At 41.6% G+C, this 15,987-nt stretch overlaps 1 protein-coding gene across 1 annotated transcript in view; it reads right to left on the reverse strand.

The window, feature by feature from the left end:
- GSG1L (GSG1 like) overlaps window positions 1–15,152 on the reverse strand; it is a 372,574-nt gene extending 357,422 nt beyond the window's left edge. The window contains exon 1 of the mRNA XM_021006351.2: window positions 14,759–15,152. Coding sequence (XP_020862010.1) covers window positions 14,759–15,062 — 304 coding nt within the window. The 5' untranslated portion in view covers window positions 15,063–15,152. The remainder of the gene's footprint in view (window positions 1–14,758) is intronic.
- Window positions 15,153–15,987: the final 835 nt, after the last annotated feature.

Here is a 15,987-nt window from a genome sequence, read left to right on the forward strand (position 1 = left end):
GGTACTATTGGCATTATTATTTCCATTATACATGTAAGGAAACAAAGGTCTAAGGAAAAGTGATTTGCCCAAGATCACAAAGATAGTAAAGCAAAGAGGGAGGATTCAAACTGAAGTCCCTCAAGAATACAAATACACACAGTAGGGTATAGAAGTTTATCTTACCCATCAGAGAAAGAGGTTTGGAGAAAGGGGGCAACAAATAAAAGGGAGGGTAGATTAGGCCAAAAGCAAAAGACTCTTAAAGAGAAAACAGGGTAAAAAAGAGAAGGATAAATATAAGAACACAGGATAGAGGGAAATACATAGTTAGCAATCATAACTGTGAATGTGAATGGAACGAAGTCACTCATAAAACAGAAGAGGATAGCAGAATGAGCTAGAAAAGAGGATCTACCAATATGTTGCTTACAAGAAATACTCTTGAAACAAAAAGATACACATAAAGTTAAAATAAGGACTACAGCAGAATCTATTACACTTCAGCTGAGGCAAACTGAGGTCCCTCTTGACTCCAGTTCTAGCATGACTTCCACTATACCACGTTGTATTCAGATAGCTGCAATGTTAGTAGAAAAGAGGAAACAAATTATAGAGATTTTATGAAAGTAGACTCTACTTTGAGGGCAAGGGATATGGAAGAGTCAGAGAAAGAGGTTTCAAACATGCGTAACTGGAAAGACAGTGGTGATATCAATAGAAACAAAGAAGATGAAGGAGGGGCTCATCTGTAGCACAAATCCCTTAGCCTCTCTGAGGCATGGCTACCACGCCAGAGGATGGTTTTTAAGAAATGCTAGGTAAACTGAAATGTTTACAAATGGTCACTATTATGAAATGTGTGCTCTCTAAAGGTCACAGACTCTGTTCAGCATCCAGGTCTGGCCCATGGCAAAACTGTGAAGTAAATGTCTGTCTCCAGTGCGTCTTGCTTCTTCTTTATCACCTGTCTCATATCTTCAGGTACTTCAGTGCCTTCAAAGTCATTCCCCTTTCTTCTCCTTATCAGCCTGTTCTCAGGAAAGGTTCATAATATATCAGCTATGTGTAAGTTTGCCCCTCACAAGATTTTACATATTTCAAGCCTTTTTTCTCCATGTGAAATGAAATGGAAGGCTCTGTTTCATCCCTGTTAAAGTCATTTCAGGCATCATCAAGCAAGTAAAGCGACTTATGGGCCCCTCGCCAGGACATCCTCTTCAGTTAACTTGGAGAAATCATCTTCTTCAAGCAGATTTCAGACTGATAGATCAGGTGGCTTGCTAATATTCTGAAGTGAATAACTGGGTGAACTCACATTATCATTAACAAAAGTGCAGAGATCTTCAGGGAACCTTTAGATGCACCTCTCTCCATTTTGACCTTCATGTTTCATGGAAGAGTCCTACCATCTTCCAGAATGGAAGAACAAAAATTCCATTAATGGAAGAGTAAATTCTTTTTTAAGGATTTTTGTACCAGATTTGTCAGCCCAGAAGTTGCAACTCCTTAGTATTTTTAGGTCCTGCAAATTGAGGTGTGAATATTTTAGGGTAGGCAGTAATATTTACATAGCTCATTTTAAATTTTTCAAAGCATTTCTTCACAATGACCTATGCAGCATGTAATAAACCTATGCAGTATGTAATACAATATCATCAGCTAAACACGACTCTTAAAAAGAACTGTGTACGCTATGTGGTAATTGGTAAAGATCAAAGACATCCAGACAAGATTCCTTGAGTTCCTCCAAATTCTCCTTTCCTGAAAAGAAAAATGGACCTTTAAAGAGGTGAGCATTCGTTGTAGCATGTATAGATGCGAATGACATTCAAATGTCACCCAACAAGATGGTTGGTATGCCAAAAGCTAACATACCACCAATTGCTGGCATTAAAATTCCACTTCATTATAACAAATACCTGGTTGGAAAACTTAAAATCAGTCTCCTTGATGTTTACCTGAAAAATCGCTAGGGTACGTATCAGTTTAGACAACCAATGGCCCATGCAGACACAGACTGTTAGCCCTGGTACCAGCAGTAATTATTGACATGTTTGCTTGTGCCCATTCATACACTGCCTAATTGTTTGCTCCCCACAGTCAACCCCAGCAGTAGCTCTAGCAGCACTTCAATCCTGGGACTGGTCAGTTTTGTGCCAACTACTTCTGACACTGAAGAGCCACAGTCAAAGCTGCCATGACCACCTGAGCTATACTGGCAGGGGCAACAATGAGCCTGAGGCTAATTTTGCTGGAGGCACTACCACTGATTGTACCACAGCTAAGATGAGAAGCCTACAGAAATTTTTTCCATCTCAAAAATCAGAGAGATTCACCTCAGGATAGGAGCTTTAACTGTACAGCCATTGACACCATCTTCAGTTGCCATGGCTCAATACTTCATTTGGTGTCATCCTAAATACTAAAGATGATGTTACTCAATGGCTAAATACTGAACTCTTCAAACCATTTGTACACAGAATTTTGAAAATGATGTGATTTCTTCAACATATTAAGCCCCACAAGCTAACATTTTTAATGACTGACTTTTCCTTGAGAGGCAATTTTCATGCAAAGATTAGCATTTCAAGGTCTTCCTACAGGCTAATGAATACCACACAAGGTTCTAATTTGAGCCCAAAATTATGCCATACCATGTATGTCCTGCCATTTTTTTAATTGAAAATCATCTTGCTCTAGATAGCCATCAATTTGTATTTCTTAATGCTCTTTGGCACTCCTCAAAACAAAATCTAAGTCAAGATGCATACCAGTGTATTTTGGCTTTGTGGTAGCTACTATGATTTAAAATGTCTAATATGTAATTGAAATCTAAGCTGGAAACTGAGTTTAGAGTCACACTGAAAAACTGCAAGGCAGGTCAAACAATGCAATTTGCACCAATGGGACTGGATAAGGAGTATGATTTGGAACCCTCCCACACAGCTTCTCCACCATATCAGAACAGGCTTTCTCTTACACACATTGATTCTATAGGGATGTGTGAACATACCCTTAGACACAGGTTTATGCAACAGTAATGTTTGATGTTCAGCACTTACTTCAGCTATTTGAGAATCTACTGTGTCGTGTAACTGATCTCCTGAGGCTATGGAGGTTGGATTTCAGGCTTGGCAAAGGTTTCTCTTCTTCAGATTGTCCTTTTCCAGTCTTCAGTTTGTTGAGCCAACACACCATGTACCATATCCCTGGTGTAACTCTGAGTCTGCCTGCTGTTAGCTACCATTCTGCCAGGGAAACAGATGAGGGAGGACAGAGGGTACATCTCGTTGTCACCATCCCTAAGGGTGCAGCTTCAGGGTCACAGCTCCAAAAAGCCTAAATCTGTACTGACAAAAAGCACCACCCCCACAGCAGACAAAGTGGGGTTGGTGGAGACAGAATGCTTTCAGCATTCTGTGAAAATGCACTATCCTTCCAGCATCAGTGATCTGGCATTTCAGCTTCAAACTAGGAACTCATTTCCTAGGACAAGCCACTGTGAGCTCCCTACTCTTGTCTTTCAGCAATGGCTTTTCACCTGAATTGAAGGATTAGAAAAGTGTCATATGCTTCCCTTTGGCCCCCACTATCTGCTCAGAACAGAAAACACCTATTGTTCGATAAAGTAATTTTCCTAAGCAACATAGCTACCTTGATGTACTCAGAGAACACGACATGAACATGGAGTTGGATTCAACAAGCCAGATGAGGAGTAAATGTTTTCTCTTGAGGAACAAAGCCCCAAGACCTGTATTCATTTCCAGAACTTCCTTATATTCTGCTGCCACCACCACTACCCCCCCCATACACCTTACTTTCAAGATTTCCATTTGCAGACACAGGGTCTAGATTTATGCTCTGTTAGTCCAGGGCACAATGAATTCTAGCTCTCAATTAAATGTCCCAATGAGCAAGAGAGAAAGTCCAAAAAATAAATGAATTCTTTTCATTTGTTTATTTTTCAAATGTCCTATCTATGGACAATGTTCTCTGCCATTCTGCCCCAGGTCACACTAACATTCTTTAAAGCACATTATTTTACATTTTAAATCACTTCAGTTTCATTTTGGACATTTAACCCCTTAAAAATGGCATCAACACAAATCTGGTTAAGTCTGACTAAAAAGGTGTGCTCTTGCTGAATGCTCTAAAGGTCAGTAAATCCAGACTTTGTCAAACCATTTGGGGAAGGGAGCTAGACAGGGACCATGATAGAAAAAGTTTGGCCTCTGATTCCATGAGGACAGAAATGAGAAAATATTAACATTAGTATCAGAGTTTCCACCATCAAGAAAGGTATAAGTAAACACCTTCATTTCCTCCATGATCCCCAGTCAGCATCATCACCTGGAAAGTAAGGAAACCATAGGACAAATCAGATCCCTCACAAGTTGATATGTAATTATCTTCCCCCTCCCAGTCTAGACTGACTTTTCTTTCCTGAAGAAGGGAAGAGAATAATACAAAAAGTGGCCAGGAGATGCACACTAAATCACAAAAGCCAGAATCTCAAGTTGATCAGAACTTCAGAGGTCCCCTAGTCTTCAGTAGAATAGTCACCAAATTCATTTCAAGGCCTCCAGTGAAATAAGAAGAAAATAAATATACTATGAAGATCAGTTAAGAAAGTCAGACAAAATATCAGCTCAACTCAATGGTTTTTGTAATTGTTTCCATTAGTGACTATCATTCAATGTCCAAAACATATAAGAATCAAAAAATGATAAAATGAGGAGGTTGGCCTAGATGAACTCTAAGATTAGTTCATCTCCAAACCCTGTGACCTACAGGGGATGTAGTTCTAGACAGCAACATTTTATTGATGCCCCTAAAATCATCCCTTGAAAATAATGGTACACTTCTCACTTTCCTGAAAGACCAGCTTTGCTCTTGTCCTTCCTGAAATCCCTCTTACTTTATTCTTTGAAATTCCTTGAAACTCTCCAGTTCAAGAGGAAATCTCCTAGCCTTGGGAAACAAGTTCTCCAATTGTTGATCCTCAAAATGAGTTTATACCTTTGTACTTCTTAGTGCTTTACAATTCATTTGCACTTTTGAAAATTTGGATAGTGGGAAAGAAAACCTGTACTTTATGGCCCCAATCATAAACTACAAAGTTCCCCCAAACAGTATCATTACTCATTATCCTGGGATCTTTCAAGACACACAAACTTAAAAAGTCAAAGATTTTTAGCTAATGAATTAACCACCAGGAATGCCTTAATAATGAGCATTCCTCATCTGTGGCACTTTGGAAAAAGAATGTATTTAAACCCATTGGCTAGAGGAAATCAAGGCTGGAAATAAATGACCTTGGAGTGAAAGACTCATTGATTTTCTGATTCCTAGAATAGTCCTAGTAGCAAACTTGGAGGTTTTTTACACAACAGAACCAAGACTGCAGTCATTCCTATATCCCACAGAATTTTTTTAATGATTATATTTAATGGGTAATTCTGGCACTCTTACTCCTCCAGTTCCACTTATATCTTCCCACTAAACACCTATCATTATGATCAGAACAAAAGAAAGTACAGAAAAGAAAAAGTATCAGGGAAAGAGTCCATGGAAATCCACTCCATTATGTATAGAATATAAGCTCACCTCACATTGCACAAAGACTCGTTGCTAACAAATTTCTGCAGTTGTGGAGCATCAGAGCTGAAAGATCAGCTGACCTAGCCCAATCCTTTCGCAGATGCAAATTTTTTTTCTAAAATGAAGCCCAGACAGGTTAACTGATTTGCCCAAGGTCATACAGTCACACAGCTAAGTAAAAAAATCAGGAGAACCCAGTTCTCCCATCTCCCAATCCTGTGCTCTTGAAAATTTGAAACTTGATGAATTTAGGTTATTATTAAAAAAAAAAAACATAAACCCTTTTGCAGAGTATATTGACCTGTTTAAATCTGAATAACAGATTTTTTTTAAAAAAAAAACAGGGGTATATCTACATTACACTACCTCATACCAAGTATTTAAGATTGTCTTGATTGACAGTGTTTTATATGTATATATGTTTTATGCACACAAATGCACAGTAATTAAATTAGTGTGTTAGACCAAAAAGTTATAATTCTCTAAGAAAATAGGAAGAAACACTATAGTGTTCTTTTAGTGAGGCAGCAAGAAAGGTGTGAGTTTTTTCCTTGAGTGAAAAAATCCAACAAGCATGACTATACTCACTGTCCTTTAAGTGCTGCTGTCCACTAGTACTTAAGCAAATAAAGTACTGAGTACAGACTGGGATGTGGTAGGGGCCAGAGGGAGAGAAAGAAGGGGCATCAAGCACTACTCTACAAACTTCATTTACTGTATAACAAATAGGAATGAAGATACTGAGAGAAAAAACCTATTCACAGGTTTGTGAATCATTTACCTCACAAGAGTAGATTGAAAATAGTATTGGATATTACTTTTCCTGTTTTACAGATAGAGAAACTAATGCATATAGAAGGGAAAACTGAACTCATTATCACCTTCCTCCCAAACCAGCTCCCTCCCCCAACTTTCCCACTTCCTTTCAAAGGCACCACCTTTCCCAAAAAATTTGAGTTACTGAAGCTCAAAGCCACAAATCATCTTGAGCTGGTCCTATCATTATCTATATTCAATCAGTCACTACATGTTGGTCAATTTTCCCTTGAAACATCTCTCAGCCATTCCTCTATTCTTACTGCCAGCACACTAATCCAGACTCTTATCACCTTACTTGATATCTACTAATTCAGGTCTCTCACAACTCAAATCCATCCTACGACCTGCAATGAGAAGACTGTAATACTCCTTTGAATCAATGATCTCATTATGGTGGTTATTCCCTTCACTGATGCAAATCAGTCTATTCACACCTTCCTTTGCATTTCTTGTTCATATAATAATTCAATTCAACAAGCATTTATTAAGAATCTACTATATGCCAGGTACTAAACTAAGTGCTGGGAGACAAAGACAACAAGGAAATAGTCCTTGTCCTTAAGAAACTTACATCCTCCTGAAAATCCTCCCTGGAGGACTCATCTACTTGCTAGAAGCCTTCCTCTGCATCTTTTGATATTTTCTGGGTACTCATTCCTACTACACGCCTGAGCCATCTCCTTTCCCAATCATACATTTTCTTAGTGCTTCTTTTAATGCCACTTTTGAAAACAAGGCATCATTGGTAATTTGTAGGAGTCCATTTATACCTGCCAAGCATCTCCCCAATGTCCTTCAGGTCACTGAAATTTTTATTCTTCAGAGATAATGGCACTCTATTATTTGTAGCCATACAGCATCACCAAGGGAATACTGGTGTTAAAAAGATGGCCTTTTATGTTAGGGAGCAGCTTGAGATTCCTGAAAGTATTATACAATTTCCCAAACATAATCCAGCCTACTCTTATCTTCATTCATTTGAAGGCCATCTTCAGTGTCTAACCAAGATATATGTACTCATAGACTAAATCAATGGGCTGCCCATCCAACTATTTGTCATAATCTAGGAAACAGGCATTCTTAAACCATGAATTATTAGGCCCTCTGCTTTTGAATATTGGTGGATCTCATTAAGTATGCACTGGAATAATCCAGAGTTAACAAAATTAACACAATGTCACATACAAACAGGGTCATCTGGAGAACCTAACCATCTACAGTGAATTTTGTTTCTATTTGGACTCAGTGCAGGACTGTCTATGCCAGTGGTGGACAAATTTGGCAATCATACTGTTTTATATCTCCAATGACATTGAGAACCTGAATAGCTGCACCAAATTAATATTACCAAACATCCATTTCACTGTGTTAAAAAAAATTCTATCACTGTTTCACATTATCTAGAATGGTAATCCCCAAAAATATTTAATCACACTCCTACTACCAGTAAAAAGAAAAAATTTAAGCACACACTCCCAATATGTGTATTTATAAATAATTTCAAAATTAAATTAGCACTACTGTACTAATAATTATGTATATTATAAATGTACACAAAAATTAGAAAATAAAAAAGAATGTTGTTAAGATGAAATAATTTTTTTTTATCATAGTGTCAACAGAGTCACTGGAATTTAGTGAGTGACATGGCCACACCTTTACTTAGGAAAGTCAGTTTGGCAGCTACATAGAAGATGGTCTGGAAAAAGGAGAGACTTGAGATTGGAAGTCTATTTAGAAGGCTACCAGGGGAAAGGTAATGTGGGTTTGAATCAGGCTTGTGGCTGATATGAATAGAAAGAAGGGGCCAAATGTAAGCAAAAGATTTGAAAACTGAGGGAGCATGAGGAGTCAAGTCTGACAGTAAGTTTGTAAAGTGGGTTACTGGATGGTATGCTACATGCACATTTGGAAGAATGGAGTAGATTATGAGTAGAAAGATAATAAGATGCAAGTCTCAATTAACCCATGAGCACGCATTCTGAAACTCACTGCGCTCAACCCAAAATGAAAAGACATGGGGGATATAGGATGGGAAAAAGAGGGCACAACTGCCCTGGAGAGAAAAGCTTGGCCTTTACAGAGCACCCCTCATAACCAGTAAGTGATTTGTGGGACAGGGATGGGTATAGTTGAGGATTTTCCTAACGATACCTGCACAGCTGCTGCTATGGGTACCCCAGTAATAGTTGAGTTTTCACTTTCTCCCCTGGCCACCCACCTGGTTCAACTTACCTCCTCCACAATGTCACTCATTCATTCAATTAAGGAGCATTTATTAAGCATCTACTTATGTAGCTGTCCTTTCTCTCAAGGTGCTTACATCCTTTAGGGGGCACTGATGTATACATATACACACACACACATATATATATGTATATATACACATATATATGTACAACCACTTTGTCTTTATCCTGTACATATATGTGTACATATACATGTACAGAATAAATCCAAGGTAGTTCAGAAAAGAAGGCACACAAGAAACAACGGGAACAGAAAACACTTCATATAGACAGTACATAATCTGAGTCGTGAAGGAAGTGAGGATTCTATGAGGCGGAGGTGAGAAGAGCACATTCCAGGAATCAAGAATGGCCAGTGTAAAGGCATAGGGAAAAGAAATTAAATGTTATGTGTAAGGAACAGAGAGGACAGTTTGGGTGGATTGCAAAATGTATGAAAAGGAGCAATTTCTGATAAAGCTGGAAAGCTACAGTGAGGTAAAGTTGTGAAGGACTCTGAAAGACAAACATAGATTTCATCCTAGGGATAATAGGGGACTACTTGAACTTTAGGTAAATTACTTTGGCAGCTGTGCGTGACTGGAATAGAGAGAGACTTCGGGCAGGGAGTCCAATAGTCCACGTAAAGGGTGATGTGGGGCTGTACTAAGGTGGTAATAGACAGAAGTGGCCAAATGTAAGAGGGGTTTGTGAAAGCAGAAACAGCAGGATTTGACAAGATTGAATACAACACAAAGGCTGCACACCTGGGAGACTGCAAGAAATAAGGAAGTTTGGTACAGGGATGAATTGGTTTGGACAATGTTGAGTTTGAGATGCCATTGGACATGCAATTTGAAATGTCCAATATTTGGTGATGTGGGACTGAAGCTCAGGAGAGACACTAAGGCTGGATATATAGATCTGTAAGCTATAAGAGTTGCTGAGGTCACCAAGAGAGGATACACAGAAAAGGCCCAGGACAGACACTTAAAGTATATCCCCAGGATGATGAGCCAGCAAAGGAAACTGAAGAGAGGTCAGACAGAACCGGGAAAGAATAGTTCTTCCTGAACCTCTCTAACACACATCAATTAAAAGGGACAGAGTATCAAGATCTAGGGAAGAGACAGACCTATTGTACTCTGATCTGGTCAGGCCAAATACTCAGTTCTGGCCATGGCATTTTTAGGAAAGAATGCAACTGGAAGAAAGCTACCAAGATAGCTGAGTAACTGGAGAATATGCTAAACAAGGATTAGTTGAATGTTTAGCCTGGAAAGAAGAAAGCTTGAAAGAAGTGATCGCTGTCTTCAAGTATTTGAAGGATTGTCATGTGAAAGCTGGCCTCAAAAAGCAATACTGGGGCAGCTAGGTGGCGTAGTGGATAGAGTACTGGCCCTGAAGTCAAGAGGATCTGAGTTCAAATCCAGCCTTAGACCAAACACTTGATACTTACTAGCTGTGTGACCCTGGGCAAGTCACTTAACCCCAACTGCTTTTAAAAAACAAATATTAAGAGCAATGGATCCAAGGAAACAGATTTCAGATTAATATAAGGAAAAAGACCTTCTTAACAATTAAAATTACTGCAAAGTGTAACGAGCAGACCTGGAATACAGGTCTGATAGAGGCTGAAAGATGACTTTTCAGGCATATTATAGAAGGGTTTTGAGGTACCTTGTAGATCCAAGGTTCTGGGCTTCGCTCCATTTCTGCATTCCCATAGCACGTACACAGTCTATAACCCTTCTTTTATGCTTAATAGTGCAGTGCTTTGAATTGTCATGTAATTTTCATATAAATGTGTATGATAAAATGCATATTTTATATATATGTGTGCATATTGTGTAAATACATATATTTATATGTGTACACACACACACATACATACAGGTGTATGTATCACCTCCTCAACCAGATTACCAGCCGTGGGAGGGAAGAGGCCACATCTAACATTTCTTGTGTCACCTAAGGGTGAGTGCCATGTACATACACAGTAAGCCTTATTTTTCATAAATTTTTCAAAAAGCAGATTTAGAATTAGAAGGGACCATAAAGACCATCCTGTTTAACTCAATCATTTTTACAAATAGGAAAAACAGAGAAAAATGACTTGCTCAAGGTCACACAGGTTGTAAACAGGATTCATATCCATGTCCTCGGTCTCCAGTCCAGGGCATTTTCCACCAACCAAGGCTGCTTTGTTGAATAATGAATGAATGTAAATTTGCTGGGAGGTGGGAAGGGGAGCGGTCACCAAACAAACCACTGGGGGAAATCAAAAGTAGAAGCCAGGCTTCCCATTTCCCAAATGCAGTGTACTGATTCTCAGCAGGCGGAATCTGGACTGAACACTAGGCTGTTTTTTTTTTTCTGTGCAGAGGACATGATTCCTCTTCTGTATATTGAGGGAGGAGGATGTTCCTTCTTAGAGAAGAGAGAAAAGGTTCCTTTGTGCTAGGGTTGGTGAAAGTGTATCTGTTTTGGAGAAGGACTATAGTTTTCTTTGTAAGCACTGTGGGCTATTAGTGTGGGAAAAGGGGACTTGTTAGATTTCCCTGTGACTGGCCATGACAGAGAGAGGTTTTTACAGGCCCAGAGTTTCTGGTTGGGGATTTGAAGCAGGAATGTTTGCAGCATGCTCTGCCCTGACAGGGACAGGTTAGGATCTGTGTTAGTACAGTTCACAGAAACTGGGAGGAAAAGGAGCAAATGAAAAAGAAATGTTTGTTTCCCTTTTAAAGCAGAGAGGTTTATCCTTAATTCTTTTCCTGTGAGGGTCAGGTGTCAATTTTGGAGGCAGTTGTTTTTCTTATGGGTCACAAAACACAGAAGAAGGGTGAATGAACATGGACCAAAAAACTTTGTTTTTAATTGAGGTACAGAGAGACTGACAGGATTTGGCCTCACTTATCAGCAGCACAAGGAAGAAGACCCAAGGCTTCGTGAGTGACAGGCTGATCGCTACCTTCCAAACACCAAGAGGGAAAATTGCAATTTTTCTGTTTGGTAAGTTTTTCATGTACTGATGACTAAAAGAAAAAAGAAAGGATTTGGGGCTTACCTGATTTATCTAAATAGTCATTCATCGAGATTTGTATCAATAGCTTACCACCACAGTGGTAAATTAGCACGCACAATGAAAAAGAATGTACATTGAAATAATCCTAAAATCAAGGTTATAAGCGCTCATCTCAACCCAGAGATTGCCATAGAACTAAATTTTTTTTTCAATTTTAAAAGACATTTATGCATAATAGGGATTACCCTAAATCAGCAGAGCTTAATGTTTGTTTGTTTGTTTGTTTTTCCTAGACCTGGCCTATGGACTCCTCAGAATGTTTTTAAATGTATAAAATAAAATACATTAGATTACAAAGGAAATGAATTGTACTAAAATATAGTTATCAAAATGTGTTTTAAAAAACAGTTCACAGATCCCCTAAAATCTAGACCTTAAACAGTCTTCAATTTATTTGTTGTTTATTTTGGTCCCAAATGTAAATCATCAGCTATAGGGCTAGAAAGGCCCTTAGGTAAAATCTAGTCCAATCCCCTTATTATATGCAGATAAGGAAATTTTAGCCTAGAGGTTAAGTGATTTGTCCAAGGTTACATGTAGGAGGAGGCATAGTTGTGATTCTAACACAGGTTTTCTGACTCCAAATCTAGGACTTTCTTCATTATACTACACTACATTTAAAGTAATCTCTGCTTTAGTTCCCCCAAATAGCCCTCTCCTCATATTCCACCTTACAGTGATGTACTTCCCCTCACCTTTCCCTAACCCCTCTTCCTGGGTACAACCAAGGCCAAACTATGTTTTAACCCAAGCTTACTGAAGGTGAAATTAGTATGAAAGAGAAGAATTCCTGAGAACTAAACCAGAGGCCCCAAACTAATAAAAATCTCCCTTCCCTTCTAAAGCAACAGCTGAAAAGTCTCAGTTGACAAAACTACATGAAGAGTAGTAGTTGTGGCCTGATTCTAGCTGTCGGAGAGGTCCTGGGGCTGGCGGGGAGGGGGGGGGGGATTGGAGGTATTCATGTGCATATTTTAGAAGGTCTGTGGTATTTTCCTGGGGAAGAGGAACTGGTGATGGCAGTTTATGAGTTTTATTCAAGAACTCAGAAATGCTTTCTTTAAGGGGAAGAATGGCTTATGGGCCAGAAGGGTTATGATTTTTCAAGTGTCAAGGTATTATGAAAATTTCTGTGTAGGTGGTTAGGGCTGTGGCTTGTGTGCTTATGAAAGCAATTAATTAGTTTTGTGGTGGTACAGTGGAATGAATTGTAGACTGGAAATCACAGTGTTATGGGATTTAGTCTGGAAGGGGTCTTAGAGGTCAGAGTTCAAATCCAGGGCATCTGAATCCAAATCTAATGCTCTTTTTTGTGCTCCATGGTGTCTCAGGAGACCTGGGTTCTAACACCAACTCTCTAGTTTATTTGCATGACTTTCAGCAGAATGGCTTCTGCTCCCTGGCTTTAGGTTTCTGATCTGTAAGATTATAGCTTTAGACTAAAGTGTGCTTCCAGAATTTAAGTCTAGAATAGAATAAAAATATATAAAAGTCTCATGAGTACTATCAGAAGTTGGAGATCAAATCAATTCTGATCAGTAAGTAAAAGCTTATCTCTGGCAAAAATACAGCATAGAAAGAATCAGCATGTTTATAAGCAACAGAAAGTACAATTCAGAAAAGTTACATTTAGTATCAAAAATAACAAGCTAGAGTAGGCAGCCTTCAAGAAGGAAAAAAAAAAGTCTGATCCTGTCCTAAGGACAAGCTATCAGGCAGCTCCTGGACTGAAGTACTTGAAACCTTCACTCTTTCCAAATAGAAGGCTCAAGCCAATGCAACCAGATTGGTCAGCTTACCAAAGACTCTGAGGATAGATGTTCACTTCCATCACCACTTGAACAACCGCAGGCATATTCATATTGCACTGAAGAACCAAGCTCCTATTGAATGAATTTTAAGCTTCTAAAAAGAGGGAGAGGGTGTCAATTCATTCAGGAAGCATCACCCCCTCTGCACATCAATCAGGGGCTGGCATTACAACCCAGCATCAACCAGTAAAAAGCTTTCAAGGTACACAGGCCTCGATTTATAGATGCCTGCTGCCTTCCCAAGGGCCTTTGCCAGAGGCCATCTCTCACCCAGACACTTCTAGCTTTTGCTAGAGCCTTGCTCTGAAGCTTTGTAGCACTCTTACTTTGCTTTGTGGCCAAGAGAAGAGCACTCAGAGATGTAGAAGGAGAAGAGCCAACCACAATAAGCTTACTGGGTCTGTGCCCATATTTTACCTCCTGAAAAGTACATTTTTAAAAAATCAATAATTTTGTTTTGAGTAGTTTTTATCTGTTTCTGTTGCAACTACTTTTCCATACATTTTTATTTGAATTCTGTTTCTACTGTTCTTTGATTTGGTAAATATCTTACTTCCTCAGGGCTCCAGCTATCTCCTAGAGGGAGTTATACACCCCATCTGCCCCCAAACACACACATACACCCATGTAGCTTGTTTCAGACTGGTGCCAAGACTCCAGTTAACCTATGTAGGCTTCTGTACTCATAACCTAAAACTATCAGTCAGGGAGGGACCCAGATTGTCAGTCTCACTCTGCAACTGCTAAAACCGAACCCTTTTCGCCTCCTGGGGGGGGAGGGGAAGTGTAGGGGCTCCCAGGAGCATCCCTGGCATTCGACGGTCGGCTTGGGTGCTCTTTTTCTCGGGTCCCCTTGGAAGGGGCGCACAGCTTGCAGAGGGCAGGTCAAGGAGCCCAGAAAAGGCAAGCTCCTCGGCCCTCCGGACGAAGAACAGGTTGCTCTCCGGGTCGGCGCGCGCTCAGCCTTCTAAACCGCGGCACTGGGGAACGTTCTACCCCGTGGAATGCTCTTACCCGTGGAACGTGGAACGTTCCCAAAGGCTGAACAATCTAACCCTTGAACGTTCGTTCTAAATGGTCTCACGGGGGCCGCACGGGGCTCCCGGGAGGAAAGGAGCATCTCGCGCTGTGGTCAGTGAGGCCAAACCATCACGGTTGTCTCCACCCACGGCCACCGGAGGCCGGGGAGGGGAGAGAGGGAGGAAGAGAACGAGGAGCCCGCTGCCACTTACCAAGTCCACTGAGGTTTTCCTCACAGGAGTACCAGATGCCGGTGTGGAAATACCTGAAGAGGAAACGGTCGTCTCCGGTCTCCCAGCTGTAGTGCACCCCGTGGGAGCCGGCCGTGTCGTTGGCCGTGCTGTTGCCGCTATAGTTGAGGCAGTTGGTCTTCTTGTCTCGGCCACAGTTGGGCTTGGGCACCCGCTGGGTGCCCTGGCACCAGTGCGTGGTGAGGAAGGCGGTGGTGGAGAAGAGGAGAGCCAGCAGGTTCAGACACACGGCCAGCAGGGCTCGGCACCGGCGGCTCGTCTTCATGCCTCTCCGCCCTCCTCGCGGGGAAAGGAGCAAGCGAGCCCGAAGGAAGCCGGGGCTGGGGGCGAGCGAGCTGGTGGGTGCGGGTGGGCGGGCGGGTGTGGGCGAGGAGAAGTTCTCGGAGCCTTGTCACGCGCCCTTCAGCAGCCAGTTTCCCCTCGGCGGAAACTCTCCGTCTCTTCCAATCTGTTGCTGGAGCGGCTCTGCAAATGCTGCAGCCGGGTCCCCATCTTCCTCTCAACTTGGGGCGCTCGCAAGGCGGCGGCGAGAGGGACGCGAGGGAGCCAGTCTCCAAAAGGGGCTTCCTTCCAACCGGCTGGGATGTGCGGGGCCGGAGAGGAGCCTCCGGGGAGGAGGTGTAAGAGGAGGAGGAAGAGGAGGAGGAGGAGGAGGGGATCAGAGAAGCTCTGGTTGTCTGGCCGCGAGCATGGAGAGGGAGCGAGTGAAGAAGCGAAGGACCGAACGAACATCTGCTAGCTGGAGGCACATGCCAGAGATGGGGATGCGCTGCCGCCTCCTGCTCCGTGGGGAGACACCTGCAGGCTGCGGGACGACATTGTACTCCAGCTTGGAGATGGGATGGATTAATCAAGAGAAATGAGGCTGGAGTCAAGGCAGCTGGGGTAACCACGGCCCCCGCCCTCCTCTCCCCTCCCCCGCTCGCCCTCGCCCTCCTCTGCTCCGTTTCGCCCCCGAATTTCCCTCTGTACACAAGGCGCTAAATCACGCTGGCCGTCTGGGAACCGCAAGCCCGGGAGGGCTACTAGGTCTCATTTGATTTTCAAAAACAGTAATTATGTGGGCCTGGGGAGCTCAGCTGCCCAACCTGCCGCACCGCCGTTTTCGGCCTCAGCACCCTCTTCACATACTCTCTTGACGTTCACCTGTCTCCTGCCCTGATCCTGAGGGAAGAGGTCGATTTGATGAT

Source organism: Phascolarctos cinereus, unplaced genomic scaffold (genome assembly GCF_003287225.1).
Source record: "Phascolarctos cinereus isolate Bilbo 61053 unplaced genomic scaffold, phaCin_HiC Scaffold_4;HRSCAF=312, whole genome shotgun sequence".
In the NCBI taxonomy this organism is placed as follows: domain Eukaryota; kingdom Metazoa; phylum Chordata; class Mammalia; order Diprotodontia; family Phascolarctidae; genus Phascolarctos; species Phascolarctos cinereus.